At 40.0% G+C, this 27,364-nt stretch overlaps 2 protein-coding genes across 8 annotated transcripts in view; both read right to left on the reverse strand.

Moving 5' to 3' along the window:
• Positions 1 to 19,476, reverse strand: part of cgnl1 (cingulin-like 1) — a 34,859-nt gene extending 15,383 nt beyond the window's left edge. Inside the window, exons 1-8 of one of the 2 annotated variants that reach the window (XM_080885894.1) lie at positions 19,279 to 19,476; positions 14,557 to 16,147; positions 14,303 to 14,397; positions 12,535 to 12,640; positions 12,024 to 12,125; positions 11,339 to 11,475; positions 9,217 to 9,355; positions 8,683 to 8,895 (exon numbers count right to left, since the gene is read on the reverse strand). In XM_080885894.1, the coding sequence (XP_080742020.1) occupies positions 8,683 to 8,895; positions 9,217 to 9,355; positions 11,339 to 11,475; positions 12,024 to 12,125; positions 12,535 to 12,640; positions 14,303 to 14,397; positions 14,557 to 16,095 (2,331 nt within the window). In that variant the 5' untranslated portion in view covers positions 16,096 to 16,147; positions 19,279 to 19,476. The remainder of the gene's footprint in view (positions 1 to 8,682; positions 8,896 to 9,216; positions 9,356 to 11,338; positions 11,476 to 12,023; positions 12,126 to 12,534; positions 12,641 to 14,302; positions 14,398 to 14,556; positions 16,148 to 19,278) is intronic. The other variant, XM_080885893.1, reaches the window with a different exon arrangement.
• Positions 19,477 to 23,542: 4,066 nt separating this feature from the next.
• The window catches only part of tcf12 (transcription factor 12), a 96,808-nt gene continuing 92,986 nt past the window's right edge, over positions 23,543 to 27,364 (reverse strand). For all 6 annotated transcript variants that reach the window (XM_080884674.1, XM_080884673.1, XM_080884676.1 and 3 more), the window contains one exon: positions 23,543 to 26,484. The gene's annotated coding sequence lies outside the window, so the exon portion shown is untranslated. The remainder of the gene's footprint in view (positions 26,485 to 27,364) is intronic.

Genomic DNA, 27,364 nt, shown 5'->3' on the forward strand with positions numbered 1-27,364 from the left:
AAAAGAAATGCTCAAGGTGGGAAAATATGCGAAAGGACTGCGATAGTACAATCATACGGGTCTTTCTGTGCAGGTCTTTGTTATGCATCACACACTCAGCTGATATCCAAGTATGACACTTCAGGTGTGTTTGTATGTGTGAGTGTACTAATGCACAAAAGCACACAAGGCCTTCTGTGTTTAAGAACCAACTGATTGAAAATGTGATCTAGCTGGTGAGACATAGATGAAAGGTAAAAATGTAAGAAAGCAAACAATGAAACCAAAAACTGGTTATTCATTCTCTGGCACTTTCTTACTGAAGAGCTACAAACACCTTCCACAGAAGCAGCATAATCACAGAAAGAGTGTCATGTAAAAATCTAATCTAACCTAATCTAATCTTTGAAAAAGATAAGGAAACAAACTGTTAGTAGATTTTAACTGCAACGCGGAAAAGTTTCCTTTTGTAAATTGTCAGACAATTTATTTACAATTTTTTTTAAAAAAGTTTTAAATGCCTAGTCACCTCCTGAATGCCCTTTCATGACTGATATAAAAGGTGCTTGTTGGTTAGCACATCTTGTCATCACCGTGTGTACAAAGAGGCACGTCCTGTATTAAATACGCGATGGGTGCCTCCCAGTTTCAGGCCAGTCAGACCTGTTTTCCGCTGTCACAACATAACCGCCCTCATCACCCACTCACTGGATAATTTAGTTTGGTCAGACGAAAAGAGCAAGAAGGTTCTGGATTTGAATCAACCAGCCGCCTGAGCCTTTGGGTGGAGTGTTTCTATGTTCTCCACATACCTGCAAAGGTTCCTGCCAGGTACCCTAGCTGCCTCCCACAGTCCAGACATGTCTGTTAGATTACTTGGCAAGTTTAAATTGGCCACTATGACTATGCATTGGCTTTGCAAGCCTGTCCAGGGTGTATCCCGCCTTTCACCGTATGACAGTCGGGATAAGCTCCAGCAACCCTATGATCCCCAACTGGATAAACACCAAGAACATGAATGGATGCCTGGATAGATGGATGAACCACAAAAAACATCTGCAGATTTTATAAAAAAAAAGAAAAAAGAAAAGAAAAGGAATTTGCTTTTTATAACATAATACAATTTCTCACCAGCACAAACTGCAGCCTCAAAAGTGGCCAAGTTGAATCAACACCTGTCTCAGGAAATATGACATATAGTGCTATTTCCAGCTTCTGCCTTGGACTCTACTGCCATGGCTTTGTTATTTATATTGTACTGAGACTTGGTCTACTGGTTTTAGTTAAATCTTTGGTTGCATGTACCATCTGAAACTTAACATTTAAGAGCAACTTAGCTTTTGGCTCACAAGGATTCATCTACCTGCCTCCCTAGCCACCTATCCACATAATGTAAATGATAATAGTTCCCATTCTTTGCAGGGTGGATGTATCTTTATCAAATTCCATTACATTTTTCGCTTGATGTGCTTCCATAAACTGGCATCTGGTTGAATAAATAAATACTCAGTTTTTTGTGTAAGTTTAGGCTAAAATGTTTGAGATGATCAGATGTTCTGTGTCAAATTGTGTTACAGCAGCCCTCCAAATGCTGAAAACTAATTAAAAAGCTGACAAATCAGTTTTATAGACAACAAATGCTGGTAACCATCTTTATGACCACTTTCTAGGAAGATTAAACTCTATAATAAATGTGGATTTACCGATTAAATTACTGATTAAAGTGTGATTGTGTTGAGGGCAATAAACAAAGCTGTAACTACAGTAATAAAGGAATAACGTGTGGCATGATGGTGTCTGTGCTCCATTTCTGCATGTCCCACTTCCCACATTGGGTCACGTGTTAAAAACAAGAGCAAAGCCACCCAGCCAGAAGGAGAGAGACCCTTCTGCTGTCTGTGGGAAGAAGTGGGAGGGGATGCAGTGACACGATTAGTCAGTTTTTAATGAAAAGTTTCCCATCTGCATCGTTAATTTATTTTAAGTGACTTTAATAGACCTGCACTATAACACATTTATCTCACAATATCAGGAACACCTGTGAACTTAAGTGTTCATACTGCTAATAGAAAAATTTTTTTATTTGGCTCTTAGAGAAATACTGAATTTTAAATTTTAAATTTTAAATTTCTTCAGGGTTTTACTGCCTTAATTCTCTTGCTTTTCACTAGTACAAAAAGTTAATAATTTGTTAAAGCAGTATTAAAGTTTACCCAGCAATCACTAAAGGATTAACCTCACTTTATCAGCTATTATTTGTTTATTTTGTCTATTTATTATATTCATTTATCACCACTTCAACTTGTGACCAACAACACAAGCTGACTTCAGTGTATTAGTGAAATATCAAAGAAGAATACGTATTAAGATTATACTGCTGTTACACTTGTCCTTCTACCCTAAACTCAAAGATTGACTTGGGACCTCATGTGTACTCTAACTGTTTACCTAGAGTTGCACATTAACTAACTTTGTGCAGTCTTTGAAGCAACTCCAATGCTCAAGCGAAGCGAATACTTAGAAAGGTCGTTTGCTACAGTGAAATCTTGGCTTAGCTTTTCCTACCGACCTATTAACAAACTTCAGAAAAAGAGTAAAGAGTGAAATCCTCAAACAGCTAAAGTGCTGATCATGTCAGAGTAACTTCTATACATCACAGATGAATTTAAGATTATTTCATTGGATATAATGGATTATTTAGTACATTAACTTTCACCTAAAATGCTTGGGCAACAAGTAAACAAATCCAAAATGCAACTCTAATACATTCAAGGTACATGTTATTTTTAAATATTAGATTTACAGTAAACAGATAGAAAGGAAGCTTCTCCAAATAAAGACATTTTCCACACAGGGAGCTGCTAAAATGTCATCCTTTCTCCCCCTTCCTGATTCCTGGTGTTGTTCTTTGTGGGTTTTGTTTTCATTCGGGGGTTTCTTTTCTGCAACTTCAAGATTATAATTATAATGATTAATAGATGTACAAAGAACAAAATCCAAGAAAACCTATTCAGGTAGTACAAGTATATACAAAGAACACTACTGAAAGACTGTTTTCATCAAGGTGAGACTTTGATAAAGACTTTTTTTTTCCTTCCAAAGAACACAAAAATAATTTTACAAGAAGACAGAGAGTAGTGTTCTTCGGATACACTTGTACTGCATGATATTTAGCATGCTTTTCTTGGTTTTACTCTTTGCATAACCACCAGCCCTACTGAAAAGCACCTGTTAGAGCAGCCATTTGAGCCACATAGTGCTTTTTAAAATAATATTAACACATTTTAAAAGAAATGCATTACATATATAATATGTAAAAACAGCTTGGGCCTCAGCTAAGAATTCACCATTCAAAAATTATCACCTCCTCCATCTCCATCTGTGCAGGTACAACAACTGATTCAAGACAGGAAGCTAAGTCAGATGGAGCAGTGACCAAAACATTTTTGGCTTTCCCTTTAGATGAATTTGCAATAGAATATATTAACATTTCTTACCTTCTCAACTTTAGTCAAAACAGAGGTCAAAGGTATGCAAATCTGCTAAAATAAGCACTAAAGGCTACAGGAAGTCTTTTATACATTGTCAGTGCACAAAACACCAGAGGGAGTGTTTGATGTGTTATTTGCATTTATCGGCATGTCACTTGCTTATTCTAACTAATCCTGTTCTTGTCACTGTGGAGTTTAAGTTTTTGACAGCTAGATAGATGGAGTTCTTTGCGGTCCTTGTTGGAAAGGAACTACTACACACACATGACTTAAGAAAATAAAACTGCCCAAGGTCATGTAGAGCTCACCGCCTTTTCTGCATGATGTCAGATTATCTGAACTTAACCCTGATATCAGGAAATTAAACTTGAAAAACTTATTCGGGGAGTGCAGAAGCTGTGATTTGGTTCAACTACTCAAAGTATGTATTACAAACACAACAGCTATCTTTAATTTAAAAAACAGATACCTGACAGACACCCGAAACTAAGGTTAACTGCAACAGGAGACCTGTCATGTACTAATGAAAGAAAGGATTGAAGTACAAATTAAAATGTGAAACCTGAGAAGTACTAAAATCTCCTTGGGTAAAAGCGTAATCAAATATAGTCTTGTCCTCAGAGAAATGTGAGTGGAAACCAGCTTTTAAAACAGTCTCTGTGCAAGGCCCCTTTGCAAGGCCCCTTTGCAAGGACGTAACAACCAGACAAAATGGCACCAAATAAGTTCTATAAGAGGCACTGATGTTTCTTATTTAAGGAAAATTCAAAGCAAGACAAAGTACAGCTGAAGTAAAGCATTCTGAACCACTTTTTAATAAATAAATAAATTACAAAGCCTTTAACAAACAGTGGTAACACTGTTTGTTCACTCACAGACCACAGAGTGTCAGTAAAATCAGGTATCACAGTCCAGAATAAAGTTCAATCAAATGCTGAGCAGAAACAGAAAGAGACCAGAAAACTGCATATATTCTAGTTTTTTCAGGCCAAAGTTGACAGAAATGAAATAGAGCTATGAGTGAGAAAAGAAACACCCATAATACACATCCCACACAACAAGTCAATCCAGAGAATTTACAACAAACGCAGAGACCTCAGCCCACACATCAATTTACTATCACATTTAATTTCATGTGGCGAAGCAGCCTGCTGGCATTAATCCAAATACAAGATGCAAAAGTATGAAACAGGTTCAGATTCCTCTCTTTGTGGCCAAACCAAACAGAAAGCAGAACAACAAACATCTCTGCACATCTCAACAGGAGATGAGTGTTTTACTTGACTTCTGTGAGATGTTTTGGCAGATTGGGCTCCTGCAAAAACAATAAATACAAAAATCCAGGCCACTGCCTAGTTTTACACAAACCTGACCCATGTTTAGCTGTGCTGCAACATTTTCTGAACTGAACACCTGAGTGAGCTGCAGGATATTTAGTTCCTGGTTTTCATAGCTTTTAAAGTCATCAATCTATAAAGTTATCACCACAGCTCTTTGAAGACCAAGAAGTAAATCGCCTAATATTTCAACAAGATATAAACTGCTAATTCCTCGCCATCTCTGTCAAGATAATCATTTCCTTCCTTGCTTGCTGTCCTGCATCTCATGCCTCTTCTTCCCAGTCGCCTGGTAAATCAGCTCCCAAAGCTACGCTGGGAAATACAGAGCTATCATCAAACACACAGACTCATGCTGAAGTCTTTACTTTCAAAACAAGCCTGAGGGGGAACTCTTCTCTGAGCTACACAAGTTTGATGATCAGACAGAGAGACTTCAGTTCACACACTGGCAGAGATTACTGAAGAGGCAGGCTGAGATAGAGCACAGGCCAGAAAATGAACTGCATTTAGGTCCACATGAGATCACTGTGGAGTGTTGTGTGGAAACTGTGGAGTTAGGAAATGAAGAATACAGCATTTGGGATTGAGGTTAGAGATGAGAGCGTGATAACAATCTGGCTGTGTTACACACTGTGGTTTGGATCTGTAGGTGAAACATAACAAGAGCTGGAAATGATGCGATAAGCACAAGGCTCTGTCTTTACAGTTAGGAAGGGCTGAGACCTTTTAAAGCCTCTAACACTGAAAATATGGAGCACTGTAGTGACGGAGAAGCAACTGCAGCACCCTGAAGAGGAATAAATGAAAATATCTGAACCTCTCCCGCAGATCGGAGCAGGTACACTATAACAAAGCTGGAGCTGAGTAAAGAGGAGGTCTACAGGGTGCACATTCCCCACTCTAACCCTGGCATTCCTGGAAACGAACCCTAATCTCTACTCACCACACCTCATCTTTCTGCATTTTTCACATACTAGCACATGTCTAGTTCCCAATGAGTACATATCTTTAGTTACAGAACATTAAGAATGGTGCTAATGCTGGTTAAATAAGCGGTGGCTAATTTACATAAAACAATAAAACCAACGTTTTTCAGCCTAGATAAAATTCCATACATTTCATCTCATCAAAAACACAATGTAGCTTTTAAGTTGAGACACAAAGCAGCCCCCCACCCTTCTTTCACAGGGGTCAGCCTTGCATCCCCTCTCTTGCAGCATACTGACCCACTTATTCTGCATGTCCCAACCCCCGCTGCTTTTATTGTGTGAAACAAACTCATCATTCATCAGCAACTGAGGTCCACAATTACCCCGACTCTTTCAGAGTGCAGAGAGAAGAGGGGACGTGACGCGATCAGGAACAGCAGCTCATTAGATTAGTGATGGCTCGTCACTGCAATTAACTAATATACAGAGGGATTTCGCGTTCCACTTTCCACCATTCCTGTCCACAAGAGCAGGTCTGGTCACTGCAAATATCAGGGCCAACAAAGAGGAAGGCACCTAAACAAAGGTAGCACTTCAGTTAGAGGGCAGGGTGAAATATTCACAATATGTATTTTAGCTGTGACTGCAAATTATTTACTTAATGTGTCATTTACATGCTGGCAAGACTGTCTATTTAATCAAAATTTGTATGCCATTACAATTGAATTACAAAAAATAAACAAAATAAAAAACAAGATTACTGAGATAAAAGAATTACATTGTTGCTTTGTTGACTTTTGATAAACAAGAAAGGTAAAACCAATTCAGAAAAACTTTTGTCCATTGTGAGGCTCCTTGAAACAAGAGTTACTGTGTTAAACATAATACTAAGCAATCATGGGTATGATTTTTTCTTTAATCGGGCAGCCTTGCATGCTGATTTGTTTAGATTTTTTTTCTCTCTACTTGCATGTTGCCCAGCATAAACAACATATATTAAACTGGTAAAGGAATGCCACTGCGTTAGATGGATACAATTTCATATTCTGCATAGTAATCGATACACCAGACTGGAGAAAACATTAATTCAAGGAAAATAAAGGAAACAATTCAACAAGAGGCAGCTTTTATACCTCACAAGAGAAAAAACAATGACCTTATCTTGCCAAATGTTTACAATGCACTGAGGGTAAATCCCTGATGACCTCAGGCGAGCAGTACCTCTGTTTGACAAAAGGAAGTGTTCTCATAGAGCCTTGTTACACAGCAATGCTGTGGACCCCAACCAGGCCTCCAGGAAGCTGAGAACAAGGACAAGTTCCACTCGTGAAGATAAACAGGACACACGTGGGTCACAAAAAACAACCTACTGACAACAATGCATCTTCAGTGCCATTCAAAGCTATTCTTCTCATCTTCTCCTATTTCTGAAACAACAGATGACGACCCCTCTAACTAGAAAATGCACTTTTTTCATTTATTAGTAATGAATGGCCCATCACTAACACTAATCTGGAAATATTATGTGGTGCAAGTGTAACACAGAAAACTACTGATGCACTCCAACTTCTGGTAAAAATGATATATACTAGTGGTGCAGAATAATACGGAATGGTTCAGATTTCTTAAGACAGTTGTGAAGCTTGCCAGAAATCGTCATAATGATGATAAAACTTTCTCTGCGCTACAATAATGACCTTGACTGTAAGGCAATACTTACAAATACAGACAAATGTTTCTAAATTGTAATTTTAAAAAGTTCTCCTTGTAAGAAGACTAAGCCATTAAGAAAGACTTCGCATGAAAAATGATGATGAGCAACATTTAAATGTTACATAGCGTTTTGTTTTCATTTTATCAGTTTGCTCTGTTGACTCAGCTCATCCACAGTGAACTCAAGTGGAGGTCAATTTCCACTTCACTGAAAAGAACAAACAACTCACATCGCACAACTCTAGACTGAATTGATGAATATTTCAAGGTTTAGTACAACACATGCGAAAAGACGAGTTAGTAGCAGTTTTCTACATTTCTATTAAGGCGTAAAGTAGTTTTGAGAAACTACTATTCACCAACATAAATTAAAGAGCATTAGTTTTAAGGGTCAGCAGATTAGAAAAAACAACAAGGCCTTTTTGCTTCCCTTTCATGCTTATCGTGCATTTCTTTTTTATAGAAATGTAGTTACTCTGATTAAAACGACCAAGCGTATCTTTCTGCCTATTTTAAAACCAACTGCCTCGGAATCTGCATACTCAGTGTCACAGCTGTGTAACTACTGAAAGTGTAAATAATGGCACTTCAAAGCAGAGGACCAAACTCTAAGGCTACATCCACCCTAGCCCGGATAGATTTGAAAACAGCGTTTTCGTCTGAAAACGTTCCGCGTCCACACTAGTGAGTGAGGATTAAAGAATTTGAAGAAAAACTATCTGAAGCATGTACAAACTAGGGCTGTCAAAATTGAGAGCAAACAAAACAACTGCTGTATAATACCCTCCACTATCTTTGTTTAATTGGTCACATGACTGCATCACATGACAAAAATGCATCATCGTTTTTGAAAGTCTCCATTTTCGCTGTCCACACTGCGATGCAAAAGCACCGTCTTCAATTGTATTCATTTTCCAGAGCGTTTTCAAAATGCTGCATTTTCCTTCGAGGAAAACGCTGTCTCAGTGTGGACGGGAGACCAAAACGGAGAGAAAACTATGCGTTTTCAAACGAAAACACATTAAGTGAGGACGTTGCCTAAGATGAACTTAAAATCCACAGCAAACAGGGTTACAGTACCCCTGACTGTGCTTATACCCACACCTCTCTGTAACACTCTGTAACATTGTGCTGTGGGTGAGATGGCAAATAAGCGAAAACAGAGAAGGAATCAAAGTAGAGGAGAGTGGAGGAAGGGAACTGAGGGAAACTACATGGGAAGCTGAGTACCTGCTTGGCCTCCTCCAAAGATGTCTGCAGCTTGCTTATTTCCTTCTCGTACTGCTCCTTCATTTTATCCAGCTCCTGATCATGAGCGGCCACCTCTTCCTTCAAAGCTCCTTTCAGAGCCGTTAGCTCCCTTTCTCGCCTCCTCAGCACCTCCTCCTGTTCCTCTTTGGCTAGGATAGCTTCCTGCATTTCTACCTTGAGCTGCATCATCTCCTATGGAAAATGCAGACATTTTGACAACTTTAGTCCAGAATTTGCAGAAGAAAAAAAAAAAAGCTTTCAGCAACTATAATGTCAATGTGATCATTTTAGCTACAATGTAAAGAATTTAGGAAATCAGTGATAGGTTAATTGCTATACAGGCTGCGTTTAGATCTTTTGAATATTACGTGAAACAGGAACTTAAAGGCTTAAATCTTCTATATTGTTTTATGAATAAAGTTAATTAACCCTAATGCAACCCCCTCCCCAAAAAAAACGCAAGAACAATAAACATTTATTTTTCTTTCTATAACAAAGGGCACTGTGGCTCACCACCATAAGCATGTCTTTCTCTCCATCAGCAGCAGACTTCTTGGCTGAGTCGAGTTCATCATGCATCTCTGACAGCTGGTCCTGCAGGTCTCTGATCTCTGTCTGATGTTGCTCCCTTTCCATTTTCACCTGGAAAAGCCTAACAAACCATTCAACATGTCACAGCATGGTACAGGTCCTTTTCATACACTGCACACATGTACAAACATACCCATGCATCTGCGCCTTAATTCATGTACAAATGGCATCAAATGTGGTTGAGCTGAATGTAACGCCTCTAGAGCACACTCGTTAAAATGAATAACTGTATGATTGAAAACCAATAATTTCTAATCTGCTTCTTCATCTCTGAGGCAGAGGATGATAAGTGATGTGAGACACCTTAAACAAAAACCACACAGTAATAAATTGATAAAGACTGGCCTCAAATGCAACATGCTATAATTTTTACAAATTATTTATTCATTTATTTTTTTAAAAGGTAACATACTGATTCAAGAGTAGACGGCATAAACAGAAATGTCCCTGATTGATTTGCAGCTGGAAATAAGGCTCAATTAATTTTAAAGAAAAGAGTCAGAGGAGTAAAGACTTCTTTGGTACTCTTCAAGCTGAAAAGCACAGCTAAGCTGAAGCTACAGATAATAAACTGAAGAACAAGGAAATGATAATTAAAGATCCTGAATTCACAGAACAAAACCTTATGATAAAAGGACCAACACAGACACAGGAAGAAATTAAAGAAAAAAGCTCAGTTTTCAACAGCATGAAATTCTCATGAAGTGTTACACAAATTAAAAACACAAAACCATTTGCTCGAAGATTGGCAACTTTGCTACAATTTCCTTTTCAACCATGCAGAGCTCAAAACAAAACAAGGAAGCTATGAATAGTGGCGACACTCTGTACTTGAATGACTGTGAAAACAATTACACGAAAAGCAGTTTGGAACGGGACAGTTAGTGCTGTGATTGAATGGTAAATGAGTCACCAGGCACACAGGAATATAGAGGGTAAAAGATAAACCTACCAAACTCATGGGGACACAAAGAGTTGTACTACAACACAGAGGTACTGATATGGTAACCACAGTAACTATCAACAGTCTGGGCCGTTTCAACAACAGATCTCCATTACTGTTACTTAAATCACACTTTTGATACACCTGAAAAAAGGAGGTGCTTCACCCACTGGCTTTGAGTATGTTCCCAACTACCCATGTGGGGGCTTCATAGCTAGTCATTAGAAACCAGTACTGCAGCAATACAAACAAAATGCCACCACATGCACTTCCAGTTTTAATCACTTAAGGACAAAAAACAACAAAAATCCAGTATGTGTGGGTTACGGGGGTGCATTCGTCCCTATGGCATTGGCAGCTTACACTTTGGGAAAGTCACCATCAATACTGAAAGGTTTAAAGAGGTGTTTGAGCAATACATGCTCAAATCCAGATCACTTTTGGGTTTGTTTATTTTTTTAGTCAAGTCCTTGCGGATTTCAGCAAGACAATGCTAAACCACATATTGCATCTATTACAACGGCATGGCTTCATAGTAGAAGAGTCCAGGTGCTGAACCTGCTGCCCTGCAGGTCGAAAGTCCAGATCATCAACTGAAACATTTGGTGTATCATGAAATGGAAAATGGACTGCTGAGCAAAAGTTCTGAAACTTGTGTCCTCAGTTCACAGATGTTTTCACAGACTGATGTTAAAAGAAGCTACACAGCTGTAAACATGGCCCTGTCCCAACTTTTTAAAGATGTGTTTCTGCCATTTATTAAAAATTACCTTTTTTAAATTTCTTAAGGTGAAACATTTTGTCATTTTTTTCATCACTGTGTTGGACTGCAGCTGATGATGGTAGACTTTGATTTGGTGATCCACTGAAAGCTGTGGGATCACTCTTACCAGAACCAGCAGCAGGTGGAGAATCAATAGTCTACCATCACAAGCTGCAATCCAACACGGTGAAGTCAGAGTTCATCTGCAGGATGAGAGAGTCACTGGAGAGGCAGCTGACAAAAAAAATACCCATTTATCTATTTGAAATTAACTGCTTATAAAATATTTTATTTAATACGCCTCTTAAGGAGGCAATTTGCAACTCCTTTACACTTACTCTTCCACTGTGGTCTGTAGGTCAGCTTCTGTTTTGGCATGTTTTTCCTTCAGGTGCTTGTACTCTTCCATGCTCTGCTGTATCTTCTCCTGCAGCTCCTTTAAATCTGCAGCCGTCCTTTTGTCAGCCTGATTTTTCTTTAAGTAAAAATGACAAGGTTATTACAGCTTGTGTGTTTAAGTAGAGACACGCATCTAGTCTTTTACATTTCTTAAACTAAGCTTTAGCATTTGAAATGAACATTTTTATTTATTGTTTGCTGAAAGTAAGTTTGAGGATTCAGCGTTTTTTGATTACAGGACGTGTTTTAAGTATAGCAAGCAGTGCCATTGATATACCATCAGCATATCAATGGCACATATTTTACCCCAAAGTCAACGCCTGGCCAACACTATCCATATTTGATTATTTAGCTTCTTATTTAATTCCTTACCTAACAGATCAACTAAATAATGAGTTTTCAAGGGAGTAGCCTATTTGTTGCATTATTCTGTTAGCCTTTGTACTACGCTTAGTCAATGCTACACCCAAACACTAGTCTTTAAATTCAGCTAGTTGAACAGTAATCCTGTAAAGCTCCTTTTCAGCCAAACCCTTGATTAAAGGATATTCTCAAATAACAACAAGTTAAGCAATAAAACCAACATAAACAAGCTGGTCATAGAGACAGTCGCACTGTTCTTACCATGCTTCGTTCCTCTAGTTCTCTTTTCAGTTCAGACATTTCTTTCTCCAGTTCAGCATTTTGCTCCTGCAGAGCTTTGGTCTGAGCAGCAAGATCCTGGGCCTGGAGAAAACAAACAATTTAGAGGTGCTCATTTCTTATTAATCCATTACAAATACAAATGGAGACTAGGTCTGTGGACAGTAGTACCCTGATAAATTAAATAATCTTCGGGTAACAGTAAACAGCTTTGGTGTTAACATCTCATGAAAGCACACAATATTTAATCATCAATCGCCTTAAATAAAAATGAATTTTAATAATGAAACCAGTCTGGCTAATCTCCCACCCATTTAATGGTAGGCAGACTAAAGAATTAAGCTGGTGCTGCTCTTTTACTCCACCCCAATCACCACCAATTGTGATATAAAGATGCATAAAGATGACATCTTGTTTGACATCTCGTTGGCATTTAACACTGTAACTGTAGACTGCCACTGTGCACAAGCAGAATGACATAAAATGGCCTTACTTTGTTGTCGCCTTGCGCACTTGCTGTGGCCCGAGACTTCAATGTCTGTATCTTCTCAAACACAACGTTGACCTTTTTCTTCGTCATCTCATCATTATCATTGCTCCTGCAGACGTGCACACAGACAGTTGCGTTAAAACACTCTGCTTATCAAAGGTTTCAAAAACTTTATTTCAATGTTGTGGCGGCCAGAAGTTAATCCCAGATTGTTCTGGGAAAACAGTAGCTTATTCCCCTCCTTAGAAGGGGAGAGAAAGGATCATGCTGCCTGGAAGTGACACCTCACAGCACAAACAGCGCCATTATAGCCATCCAATAAACTGTTAGACACATAAACACAATCCAAATAGGCAGTGTATTTTATTTTCGGAACTACATTGGTATATAAAATGCAGCTATAGAAATATATACATTTCAGTTTTTTCTATTATATATTTAAAAAATGGCTACAAGGGCTAAGAGATCTCACCATTCCTACTCCAATAAAAAACGCAAGTAAATTTCTGTAGTCAGGTCTAAGTTTCGTTTATTTTAGATAGTAAATGGACCAGCACTTACACAGCACTTTTCTACCCTACCTGAGAACTCAAAGCGCTTTATATAACATGCCTCAGTCACCCATTCACACAGGCCTGGCTCTGCCTCCTGAGCTACAGCCACCCGCCCAAATAATATAATAATTACTGAAACAAAAGATGGTGATGAGAAAGAAGCTAGGATTTACAGTATTGGGTAGAAGGACAACCACACCCACAACGTTTCTACACCAGCCCTATTATTTTCAAATGTCTTTAAAAACTAACAGACTAACCCATTGTTCTAAATAGTAAAAAAACATCAATTTCCTCCAACTTCAACTTCTCCTAAGTTTAAAAAGCAGCTTGGTCCTCGGCGTTGAACAATGCCCATTTCTGAGATCATCAACAGATGTCTGAAGGCCCAACGACCAGGGGATTTTCTAAAGTCACAGAAGAACATTTAATCCTTTAGTTCGGGTGAAAACATAAAATCAACAAAACTGAAGTTGCGCCATTTTCACTTGACAGCAGCGATAGATTATTTCAATAAATGGTGAGACTGACACTGAAAGCCAAACCCCTTAAATCTCCCCTCTCCTCATACACATGATTTTCATTAAACCGTTATAACCCCTGTTGCTGCATGTTTTTCTTCTGGGCCTTGGGAATGTAGTTCAATTTCAGCCCCTGCACTTCCATCTGTGCTTCCTTTCATTTGTCCTGTGGCTCCTGACCTGTTGCCCGACACACCCAAACAGCTTCCTGTTCGACTTCTACAATACCCCGATTCAATAACACATCCAGAAACTGTAGTGATTGTATTAACTGTAACTTTCTCCATGAAATTGTTACTGATGACAGTATTAACTGTTTAACTACTGAAAGACTCGCTGGTATCCATAGCCTAAATGCAAACTCGATGTAATTTTTTTCTAGACAGATCGTCTCCTCTACAGAAAGACAGGATTTTATTCATTATTTCACACTACACAAAGAACAAAGCTGACTAAAAGTGGGATTCTGCAGGAAAACAAATTCCAGACAACTGGATCGCTCACAGCCTGGATGGGAGGGTACGAAGACCACATTCCTTCGTTTTTATCACAAACAGTCCAGCTCAGATAAAAAAGGCACATTAATTTACTTCCACAGAACGGTTTCTTACTTTGTGTGAACAACACTCAGTTCTTGAGTCAAGATGTTTTCACAATATCTGGTCACATTTTGTATGGGAAAAAGTTCAGACTTACCCATCTTTAAGGTAATTGAACAAAATCTGTTTTGCTGTCTCTTCATTTGTTTGTTGTGACAGCTCCTGCTGACCTTTCAGGAGATCAGGTGTTGCCTGGATATGTCAGGAAGAGAGAGTGAGATCTTAACAAAATAAAAGAGAGGAACACTTCTCTCATAGATCATATTTTGAAAAATGCTACTTTAAATTAAAACGAAACATAACTTAAAACAAACAAATGTAGGATGCAGTGATAATGGTCTGACATTTTACCTGCACGTCCGCGTCTGTCCCGGGTTTTTTGTTTGCTAAAGAAGATGGCCTGGATAATGACGATGACAGTGATGATGTCAAAACCTTTTCACTTTCCTCACTCGCTTTAATCTTAAACGATAGAGAAGAGGACTGAGTCTGAGGGTTTTTGTAACCCTGTATAGAGCCAACACCTTTAGAAATGGTGTTCTGTGGGGAGCCAGGTGCACTGGTGGCATGAGATCTGGAATCAACGTGATCTAAAAGCCAGGAGTCCTGACTTCCAGCTGATTTCTGCATCCTCAGCTGTGAGGGAAGCAGGACATGCTCCTTGGATGTGCCTTGATGTAGCTCCGTGTAGCTAGAGCTATTTTGCAGGCCGAGGGCGCTATCAACACTCCGTGAGCGCTTCCTGTCCTCTGGATTGATCCTGTTTCTGCGCCCCGCCCTGCCTCTGCGTTGAGTGCCATCTTTGCCGTCAAACTTCTCAATGAGCTCATCAACACCGGGTATAGAGCCTGTGTCAATATCTCTGCCTGAACCAGGCATAAAAGGGATGTAGCGACGATTCTCGTGACGGTTTATGGTGTCTGCATAAAGGGCCTCCATTTGTTCATCCATTGGCGTCTTAGAGGTGGAAGATGAGGAGGAGTGGCGGGAACGGGAAGAAGGCTGAAGAATTGGCTCGCTGGAATCAGTCCTGCGCAGGGGAAGGACATCAGGCTCACGAGGGGTGCGCTCAAGGCTGGAGGTGGCACTGCTCCTAGGGCTCGACACAGTGGAGGGCTGAGGCTGGGCTGGAGGAACTGGTTGATGTGGAGTTTTAGAGGTCAGCTTGGGATGAGCTGGATTCAGGGTGGTAAGAGGAGCTTTGATCTGTGGCTGAGACAGTTGTGACTGTGGCCTGCTCTGAGGCTGAGTGAGCTGTGGCTTCAGCTTAGGAAAGCCTGCCTCATTCACACTCTGGGATGTAGGTTGTCTGTTCTCAAGCGGCGTGGCATCTTTTTTCCAGTCAAGGCTTGATGCCCTACGGTGAGATGCTGCAGACCTTGGGGACCAACTCTGGGGCTGGCTCCCAGTGTCAGGCCTTGAAGGAAGGCTGTTGAAACCCTCAAGGTTTAGGGAGTTGGTCTCTGGATCATACGGCTGTAGTATCTCAGGGTGCTTCTGGAAGTTCAGAAGGGAGGATGGTTTCTTTTCTTGGGATTCTGTGACACCATTTTGGGGACCAGTATAATGCAACATCTTCTGAGTCCTGTACTCCACAAAGGGGCTGTTAGATTCAGCCTCTTTGCCACGTCTAAAGTCATACTCATCGTAGCTGTTGATAAAAGAGTCTTCTGTGTCGATGTAGCCATTACCTCTGGGGTCCATATAAGTGTGGGGACCCCCATCCTGGTTGTTGAGAACCACAAATGGGTGTCCATCTATACCTTGGACTCGGATGCTGAGACCATATGTTCCAGCTCCATTACTTTGTGGCTTGGAAGGGCGGGATGGCTGAGCGTAGCCCCGCTGTGGTCCACTGCTAGGAATGCCAGACACTCTGTATGACTCCATCAGGAATGCAGAAGGAAAATAAATCCCTCTCCCTGGATCAACTGGCCCACCTCTGCAAGGAGAAGATTTAGAAGCACTGGATTAGTCAGAGATGAGATGCTACATAATTCAGCGACATCAACAAACATTCCTTAGATGTACTTTCAGCCAATAATGAAACTTTATTGTTCTAGCTTTCATTTTCCCTTCTTGTCTTGCATTCCTTCTATTCTACTTGTTTCGCAGGAGAGACCTTTGTGTCAAACTACTCAAGTAATGTGCTCTAACCAAATGAAGACAGTGCCCTCCCCTTGTGTTGCCTGTAACATCTCAGAAACCATAATATCCCTCAAGAGATGAGTCAACTTCTGCCACATTCTTTAACAACAGAAACAGCCAGGTACTGTTTAGCAAGGCCTCACAAGTGTGTGACTAACAGGTATGATATAACGAAATGACTGTTTACCATGCTTGACAAAGACTATGCCTTTCTCTTCACCTGCTAAAAGGTATCATCATGAATATGAATGAGTTAAACCAGGGAAACATCTCAAAGCTGTCATGTCTAAATAACTTCAGCAGGTGTTGGGTTCAGTTCTCTGTCTGTGTGCACAAACGGCACAGGTGAGCCTTGTAAATGACACTGTTAATTGCAGCCCTGGGAAAAGTCATGAAAAGCGGGCAACAAAATGTTATCGAGCCCTTTTCTGTCACATGCATAATAACTACAGGTCTGTCAAAGCTGACAGATTTGCAGCTAGACCGTGAGAGCGCAGCTGGCAATAAATATCAAACTGTGTACAAATATTAAAAGTGAGCCACCCGGTGTTTTTCAGGGAAGCCAGTGGAGACAAAGCCATCAGCAGCCACCATGTGCTTTTCACTGGACAATGGCCTTTCAATGTGTTCCTGTTTGTCTTGCTGATAGCATCCTTTTCTGATGTTACAATACAAAGATGGACAGAGGTGGGCCTGGAAGGAGGACACTGATAAGACTGACAAGAAAGGGCAAAAGCAGGATGTATCACATAAGTGTGAAATGGGTCAAGACAGACTTATGGACACAGATAATCATTTTGAAAACATAGTACTATGAGGGGTTTCATGGCAATGCAACTGTAAATTTGGCTGTTTTACATGTCTATTTTCAGGTTTTTCTAATTTGCTAGAAAGTGGATATTGCAGCAAAATGGTGGATTCCTCCCTGGTTTACCTTACCAGATGAACAGAGCTAGCTAAGGTAGTTCAACCATCTGCCTCCTGGATGCCTTACTTTGGAGGTTTTCCAGGCATGCCTAGCTAGGGGGAGACCCTGGGTAAAACAAAGAACTCCTTGGGGAGATTTTACATGTCCTTTTAAATTGCTCTTAAGTGGGTCAGATCAGTGTAACTACTCTTTAATAATATATGAAATAACACACTTCCTTTGAGATCTTCCAATATTGTACTATTCTACTGCAGTAACTCAAAGAAACCAGTAACCAACTTTGTCCTGTAATTTAAAAAAAGTGAAAAACAGGAACCTTTATTTGATGGAATACTAATTTAAAAAAAAAAAAAAAACATTTGCTGGTTAATCTGTCTCCTACTAATTTTGTCAATGTCTTTCATTAAGAATAATTTAAAACTTCATTAAAAGAAAGTTAAGTCCTAAATGTATGCCCTCTGTCTTTACAGTTTACACATTCACTGAAGCCAGTGGGACCAACTGGAGCCTCCAATGGGCCAGTACTGGTGTGTTTGACATTCCTAGTATATGTCACGCAGCCTAGGAGTATCTCGGGATCCCCCAGGAGGAAATGGATAACACTGCTAAGGAAGAGGAAGTCAGTAATACCCTGCTCAGCCCACTGCCACTACCTTCAGATAAGCAGGCGGGCGGACGGACGGACGGACGGACGGACGGACAGACAGACAGACAGACAGACAGACAGACAGACAGACAGACAGACAGACAGACAGACAGACAGACAGACAGGCCAAAAGAGACATTCATCTCTGGTTATCTTATCTGGCAGGAGATTTTAAACTAAGGCATTTAGCTGAGCTTGAAAAACCACCCTGATCCCCACGTATTTCTTCACTGATCAAATGTGTAAATGCCCCCCCACCACCACACACACAAATACACACCTGCCATATAAGGCATGAAACAACAGCTACCTGGGAAGCATTTAACTTAATGAAACTAAATAAAATCTTGCCTTATAAACAGCCAAAGTTTCCACCATGAAATACTGCAAGAAACTTTTGTGGGCCACTCCTAGCAAACCACGAAGATGATTCAACTCCAGTTTGTTTCCACTAGACTAATGACATGATGTTCCAATTAGCCAGAATTACTCAGTTTCACACGCAAACGGGAGGAGAGAAAGGCTGAGGTAAGGTGTCCTGTCAGGGAGGATGAGCCAGATTAAAGCCTGAGACGACACAATAGACCCTTTTATGCTCAGTGTATGTATCTAGCACACAAGGGCTCCAACAAGTGTGTTACTTTTTCCTCCCATTGTGTTTTTCACTCCAAAAAGGAGGAAACTCTCAGTGAGCTGCCTCACTGTCCTACACAGGGTCGGTGCTTCCTTCAATGACCCCTGTGCTGCCTGTGATGTCCATCCAGAGTGCAAGTTAGGATGCAAGCGAGGGTGAAGTGCAAAAAATTGTCTTTTTCTGTGTCAACACCTGTAGCCACTCACATATCAAAACACCTAAATCCAGATGGGACCAAACTTTGGAAAAAGTTGGAAACAAACCTGCCTGTGAGGGTTTAAACGGTGGGAAACTATTATTAGGTTACGTAACATGAATGGGAGTTCACTAATCTCTAGCGGCAGGTACAGTAGAAGCAACGTGACCTTACAGGAGCAATTGTAAACATAAGTCAGATAAAAAACAGTTAATTGGATGCAGATCTGAGAACTGAAATCATACAGTAGCTCGTTAGCCAAAGTGAAGAGGTAGCGCTTTGATTTGACGCAGTTTCTCGTTATTTGGCTGCTGAGTGCAACAGGTGGCAGAAACACATCACCATCTTCAAATTTTACTTCACCTATTTCTCACCTGTACCACTCACCTGAAGTAAACGAGCTGTGTAGAAAAATAAGCGGCCCTTCTATTCGTTTAATTTTTTTCTCCTCCGGCTGAGTTTAACGGCTGTTAAAGAGTCTCGCGCACAGGACAGTTACTGATAGCTAGTTAGTTACTCACCGGCGTCGTTGCTCTCGCTTGCTCACTTATCCCAGGTTTGGAAAAAAAGTTTTCTTCGAGCGGTTTTAAAAGCTAAACTCTTTTGCAAAGTGCCCGCGCCGCACTTTGCTAACTTATTTGGTCCTGAGTTGTTTTCTGAGAGTGAGTGAGAACCGTTTCAGAAGGACGTTCTGAGCCTCCGGGCCGCTCCGCCTCCTCAAACAAGCGCACTTTACCCGCCCACCCACTCAAAAGCAGTCCGCTGGTCCTGGAGCAGATCTCACACAGACTACCCCCGAACTCCCAGGCCCCACTCAGTTTGGACCGACTCGGCTCGGTTCAGCTCGGTTTTTAGAAGCTCCTGCACTAGCGGGGAGTATTGTAGCCAGAGGTGACACCTGACAAATAATTAATTCATAAATTTTTCCTTCTTATTAACTCCTTGTAGTTCAAAAATGTGTTTGACATGTAGTGTAACACAATAAAAGTTTGTACATTTCTATTAATTTCTAAAACAAACTAAAAGTTTTGTGACTCCTGGGAAAACTTCCCACGTTACATAATGTACGCATAAATCCAATTTGTAAGTGAATGTCTTTAAAAACCGAGAGCGTCATCTAGTGGATGGTAAGCTCACCTGACTGCACCTAAACGCATCACCAGAAAGTCAACAATGAGTATCTCAGAGAGTGATTTAAAAGGCATGAGCTAGTTATTATGCTGAGCAGATATGCTAGAAAAATGCTGATGATTGTGGGGAGTGTATACTGTTTGTGTGCAGCCTCTGTGATGGTGAGCATGCTCTTAGTGGGGGGTGCCAATGGCACTGTGCAACTATAAACGACAGCAGGATTACAGTCAGTGTCAGTGATCCTGAGGTGCTGTGCTTGATGCTCAGTTTCCATCATAAACAGTCACCTGTAGCAAGCAAGTGTAGCCACATGCTAGACAAATATTATTAAACAAGCCACAGAAGAAGATGCGAATAATAATCATCAAGTTTGCTTCTTATTTCTCAGGCTGTTTTAAAATTTATGGAACAAATGACCTTTAAAACAATCAAGAGATAATGTAAAGCTGAAGATCTCCGGTGTATTTGAGGCTTAAATGCTATTGTACTGAAATGTTTTATGGATATAATCTTCATCGTCACTTAAGATAATGAAGATTACATTGAGAGCAGTCTAATTTTAGAAAAACACATGTTTAATATTTATTTATGAAAGAAATAAACGTTGCAACTTTGAAAGGTACTTGAAACCACATTATGTAAATTTAATATAACATAAATACACAGGAACCATGTTTAGTTTAAATATTACTAACGTCGGTCGATCAGTTAGATGTGACCAGTACCCATCTAACTGATATTTTCTTTGGGCCTAATCAATGCCATGAACTTCAAATAACAGCTGTCATACAAATCAGAGTGGCATTAAAGTGAGTGCTGCTTAAAGCACCCCCAGCCTCTCTTTTCAGTGCATCCATGCTGCTCCTGAGTGGCAGGAGAAAGAAACGGTGCATTCACTTGTCTTTTTATAGATCTTGCCACTGCAGTGTAAACTTCATTAAACCAGGGGCCTAGCTTCCCCTTCGCCTTTGTAGTGGCCCACTGTTTATATTTTTGTCCGCAGAGACCACGCGGCACCGCAGCCTTTAATCTGAGCCACTGTGTTGGGTTACAGCCGCACACAATGGGAGCTCTGTTCTCCGCTGAGGTGCCACAGCTGGGACCTCTGGGCATGCTCTGTGCACACCTCAGTCTTATCCCAATTATACAATAAGGGGGTCTGCAGGTTTTCCAGGGGCAGGTCAGCCCAACTGACCTGTAGCAGCAATTGTGGAGATGCATTTTATTTTTTTGATTTCATCTTTTCACAGTCACCGAGCCATTGTGGGAATTTTATTTTAAATATTTAATTGTTAAATTATTCCTAAAATATCCACATTAAATAAAACTCTATTCACAGTTTTTTTAAAAACACTTCTGTTTCAAATGCCAGTTTTGGATCCATTAGCGTTCCCACATATTTATATTCATCAGCTAATCTTTTCCTTGCTGCTATCTGGACTTGGATCTCCATTTAAAAATGTACACACAAATATCTAATGAGCCAATCAATGGTAGTATAATGGTGTGGGTGATGTTTTCTTTTTGGTACCTCAGCCCAGCTGAGCATCTTTAAACACCATAGCCTACTTGAGTATTGTTGCTGACCATCTCCATCCCTTTGTGACCACACTGTAGCCATCTTCTGATGGTTGTTCCCAGCAGGGTAAGACACCATGTCACAAAGCTATGATCATCAGAAACTGTTTTTTTTTTAATATGACAAGGAGTTTGCTGTACTCAAATGGCCTCCATGATCACCAGATCTCAATCCAACAGAGCACCTTTGGTATGTGGTGCAACAGGAGATTCTCATCATGATAAGCAGAAACTGTGTGATGCTGTCAAGTCAACATGGACCAAAAACTCAGAGGTTTCCAGCAGCTTGTTGAATGTATGCCATGAAAAATTAAGACAGAAGGCAAAAGGTGTCCAACTGGGTACTGGCAGGGTGTACCTAATAAAGTGCCTTGCCCATGCTACTTTCTGGATCTGATTTCACTGTATTACTGACACTCTTGCTTCCCAGCTTTGGTGTGTAGATAACTAACTACACCATCAGTGCACATCTGGCAGGTTACGGTGGGTGCACAAATGTCAGGTAGGTCATTAACACACAGACACACAGGTGAACCTCATCAAGCTTCACCCTGTCTTACTGCTCCTCATAAAGATGTTGTCCCTGGATTCCTTACTGAGGGAATCTGATACTAAAAAGACAAACTGTGGAAGTTACCAGACTTCTTGTGTCTAATTCAGAACCCTGGAGCTTTTTTGTGGCCTTCTTAATATAAAACAAGGACTAGGTATTTTATCCATCACTCTAAACTGCTTCAAAAATGGATCTCTGTGCAGCTGGTGTGGGCAGGAGGAGCAGTACATTGTTGTTTTGAGTACATGTAAAAGTAATCTTTGAAATTACTTTTGTGCTGTCGTATTTGTTTTCCACACTTTATGCCTAAAACTTCCATTATTGACAGATAAGCACTTGCTTTGTGTCTCTGTGAAATGTCTGAATATCATATCCTGTTCTCCTCACTATGTTGAAATGGTCAAAAAGCCTTGAATCTTAAAGAGCTGAGATTAGAAAGTGAAACAGAAGACAAGAGGCCTGTTCAGTGCAGCGTGCATCCTGAAAGTGGCAGAGAGGCGGATGATCTTACTGTTAGAGCAGGAGGAGCAGCAGGCTCTTTGGTTGAGATTCAAGGATGTGAGCCAAGGACTTTCTGTCAGCTGGCTCAGCCAGCAGCCATGACAGGAAGTCAGCCTTCAGACATGGTGGTCCCACTCCTACAGAAAACATGCACACCCACGACCACCACCACCAGAGCTCAGCACAGTCACACGCTCCGTTTATCCCTGCGAGGAACGCTGGAAGGCCACCGCGCATCACTGAGCTCACCGCAGACAGAACGGCAGTCAGCACTTTTGTCACCTCAGTCTGACGAATGACTCGAGATCAGACCTCTCAGGACGCAATGAGCGGTCTCCATGCTTACATCTGCACGGAGATAATTCTGCGCAGATGTACAGGCTCTGAGATTTACAGCACAGCAACAATCTTCCAGGTTCAGAGCAGTATTTTCACAACGCTTTTGGGATTCATTAACTTCAGTCACAGCACAAGTAGCAGATTGAGTACGGCAGGTTACAGAGAGAGACACTTCCACCAAAGCCATTTATTAAAAAACTGTTTAGGTTTGTGCTTTTCAACATGACTGTGGAAGTTCAATTTCAGTGCTGGGTGGGTCATTTTGTTTTGTGTCAAAATATAAGACAATTTATTCAAATATTATTTAACCTCCTAGGACCTGGCGTCCACATATGTGGACATCACATTTTGGGTTGTCTGGACCTAAAAACACAAATTTGTCTCTACAAGAGCCTGATATCCACTTACGAGGACATTATCCTGCCACTGTTCTATCAAAATTTAAAACAAATGTCCTCATATGTGGATCTCATTTTTGTCAGAAACACAAATCAGGTCAAAAAATTAATCTGGCAATTCTTTGTTTTTACATTCATGAGGTCCCAATATGCCCAAATATCAAAGAGAAATTAAAAATGCATGCCATGGAAGAGTTCAGGTCTTAGGAGGTTAAGGCACGAGGATCTGTCTCTATACTGCATAAATGAACTTGCAAAAAAGAAAAAGTAGGAGCACAGCACATATACAGTACGCTGCTATCACACTTTATTAAAAATAGAAACATATATTCATAGTACTTTTCATACAGACTACAATGGTCCACTGGTATTACTTTCAAAAAAGAGTTACATACTATAAAACACTCATTTGGCCTAAATCCACTGTAGAAATGTCTCAAAAACAAAATAACAAAAACGATAAGGAAGTCTAAATGAATCCCATTGTTTCAGAGCTCTTCCTTCCTGTGCGTTAAAACACAACAAAGGTTATGGAAAGGTGGAAAAATGTAAATATGGAGAGGAAGATGAGCGAAATAAATGCACATACGATCGAGTTTAAAAAAAAAATGGCACATTTATTGCAACATAAATGTTATATACATCGTGTTTTTCTGTTTGAAAATGACAGAAAATTCAAATTCTCGTTGCCGCAGTTTTTCAATGTGCATCAACAACACCTTTTATTTGACACAAGAACAAATCTTTTTTTTTTTCCTTTTTTTTTTTTTTTTCAATCAATCAACAACGGAGACTGAGGAGTACGATGGAGGTCGCGCTTTTAGGAATCTGGAGCTCATACGGAGCCTTTTTGAAGTACTAAACTACGAGCAGCAGTTCAGCCGTGTTCTTGAGATGCCATATGTAACTTTTTTGTGATAATGGACAGGTTATGGTAAATAACCGTACATTTTACTATCTAATATAGTAAAATAAAGTAAGAAACTTTTTACTCAAAACTTTTGCTTTCAAAAATCTAGAAAGAGTAATATTTAGAATTCAAGAAATATTCTTACAGTATTATTGTATAAAAGACTAACTACAGTGAAAAATAAGCCAAATGTTTTTTTTCTTTTGATTTTCTTTTTTTTTTTTCATATATTATACAAGGGAAAGCATCTGGGGATACAGCAAAGTTTAACTTGGCAAACAGAGGAGCAAAGAAACACAGGAAGAACGGGAAGTTTAAAAGAAAGAAAGAAAACAAATGAAGGGAAGCGAGCCGGAAGTGACACACATTATACCCTCAAAGTCTGCCGACATGAATACAGGATCATGAATACTGAAATGATGAACAAGGCCTCATTCAGTCAGAGAACACACCACAACCGACCAGGTCTCTCTCTTTTTGGATTCTTCTTCACTAAAATGAGGTTGTTAAATTGTAAACTCATCATCCTTTATTCTAATCAAAGTCCCTTTATCGTACAGAATACTCGTTCTGAATGCGGCAGCCTTGTTTAAGGTGTAAATAATGATAGAACGCAATATACAAAGAAATAAATGGAATATAAAGCAAGTCTTAAGACCGAAAAGACTCAAAAAAAGGAAAACGTAACGCATGCACACGGATAGGGAAAAAGAAATAAAGCCATGACCGATGTCTTGGAACATAAAAAAGAAAAATCCTGCTTTTGTTCATCATCATCATCCTCATTATCATGATCATGCTACAGTTCAATGATACTCAGAATAATCCATGAAATGTTCAGTCTGCTTTGCCATACTGAGAATAGCATGGCTTCCATCAAAACATCACTGAAAATAACTTACAGATTTTCTCTGCTAGCTAAAAACCGGAAATTATAATGCTGGACAGAAAGGACTTGTTACAACAAATAAGCATAACTAAATTTTAGTCAGGAGTAACTGCGCTTATTAGAATTTAATGTCTTGAGATATTAACAGAAAGAAAATTGATATGTTTGATCAGGCCAGGAGAAACTGTGGTCGTCGTTTTGTGTTGTTTGGGGTTTTTTTGCGTGTTTTTCTACTTTTGTTTTTTTTGAACGTCTTCATTAGGAGATCTCTGATTAGCTGGTGGCAGAAACAAGAAAATAATAACACATTTTCAAAAGAAAAAAAGCCACTTCTGTGCCAACACAGCCAACACTTCTGTGCTGACGTCCGGAGGAGGAATCTGCAAACATACGCCACTGCTTACGTTTAACACTATATGGCAAAGGGAAGCGAGGGCGCTGGAGTCGCCTCTTCCTTTAGTTAAGACACTAAAATATGCAGGGAATGCTAAGGTTTGCAAAAAGTTTGCCCTCTGTATTTTCACTGCTCACTACTGGGAAAAAACAAACAAAAAAAACCAATTAAATCTGAGCCTTCAGTGAAGCTACAGTTTGCCGTTTGTGCGTCACCTCCCGTGCTGTTGACGCTATCGTAGCTGGACCTGTTACCTGCCGGTCAGTAGCACAGAGACGGATCTAAACTGCTCAGAAACAAACATAGGTAGTTTTGGTTTCACGTGTGGCCAGTAGCAGAACGAGGAAAACAAAAATATAAATAATATATAATTTTTTTAAAAATTTATATTTAAAAAACGGGTGCTTTTGTTTTTCAGCTCGTGATGATTTTCAGTTGGGTATAAATATCAGTCTAAACTGGCCAATAAATTAATCTCTAACATTTTTCCCCCAATCTCAGACTCAAAGATTTTCCCGGGGTGGAGTGCTCAGGGTTGATGGCGACACTGGCAAACTATAGATCGACTGAAAAGCCGCATGCTTCTCTTTGTATTGACCTAACTTTCCCTTTAGACATACACTTTATAGCTCAATAACATAATAAATAGGAAAAAAAACAAAGAAACAGACAAATAAAAACAATTGCTGTTACAATGCATTCGTCAATTTAGTTTAGGCACAAGGCAATTTCCACATACGGTTGGAGGAGATTGCGAAGTCTCTGATTGTTCAGAAGCAACACACTTCTTGCAGACAGTGATATGTGTTGAAGATTTTTTTCTTGTGGGGGAGAAATTTGCAAATGGAATCTGGTCACAGGGAGCTGGACGCTTGGCTCTACTTCAATCTTAGGAGTGGACTGTGTTAGACTCGTCGTTTTGCTTCAAGTGGTCTGTCTCCTCCAATTGGTGTCACAAACTGCGAGTCCTGTCTGTCACTGGGAAGCAAGGTCACCGACTCAGACGGGACAGAAATGATCTGCATCGCTCTGATCTGGAGGAGAGGAAGCAAAGAAGGAGCACTGATCAGAGGTGCGCATCAAAGGAGCTGAGCGTAGGCCGTCCAAATTTTAGCTTCAGCACTAGAGCTGGTGATTAAAGTCCTGCTGTTTTACATATTTATTTTTTAAAAAGTCTGACATAAATCAGACATAAATCAATAAAGGACAATTATAACATTTAAATTAAAGGATTTTTCCTCCAAATAAAAATAAGGGATAAAAAAGGGGTTTAATTTATTCAAATACAAAATACAGTTTTGTTGATCGAATAGCCAAAAATGAGAAGAAAATGCACTGGCTTACTTTAAATGAGGTAACATAGATTTAGAGCCTTACTAAAAAGTGACGCAGCACAGGAAAAACCAGCCAAAGATGCAGATCGCCGGCCAAGAACAACCAGACTTTCCAATATTTCCAGTGTTTGTTATCTTCACTGTCTCTAAAAGTATGTCTGGAAAGTGCAGTTTATTGAACAGATTCTGATGCATAAACGGCAAATAAGCCGTGCACAATTTCACCCCAAATCCTTGTTTAACAAAGCTCTCAGCCATGAGGGGGAAACCCCGCTCAGCACAGCCACGCACGTGGCTGGAAGCGCGACCAGTCAGCCAGCAAAATTTGTCCTCTTAGTGATGGCTGGCAACTTTAACTCTCATGAAATGTGACTGATTGATGGTTTCTGGTAACCTTAGCAGAGATTTTATTAAAATTTAAATAATTTAGTGAATATTCCATCTATCTGCATCTTTTTAAATAACAACGATTGAAAGAATTTTACAGTTTGACATCTTCAAGTTAAAAATTTTATTTTAGGAAACATAAGTAAAAAATGAAGATTGTGGACTTTAGCTGGGTTTAAACATGCTGCGTCAA

This window comes from Rhamphochromis sp. 'chilingali' (assembly GCF_963969265.1).
Source record: "Rhamphochromis sp. 'chilingali' genome assembly, chromosome: 6".
In the NCBI taxonomy this organism is placed as follows: Eukaryota; Metazoa; Chordata; class Actinopteri; order Cichliformes; family Cichlidae; genus Rhamphochromis; species Rhamphochromis sp. 'chilingali'.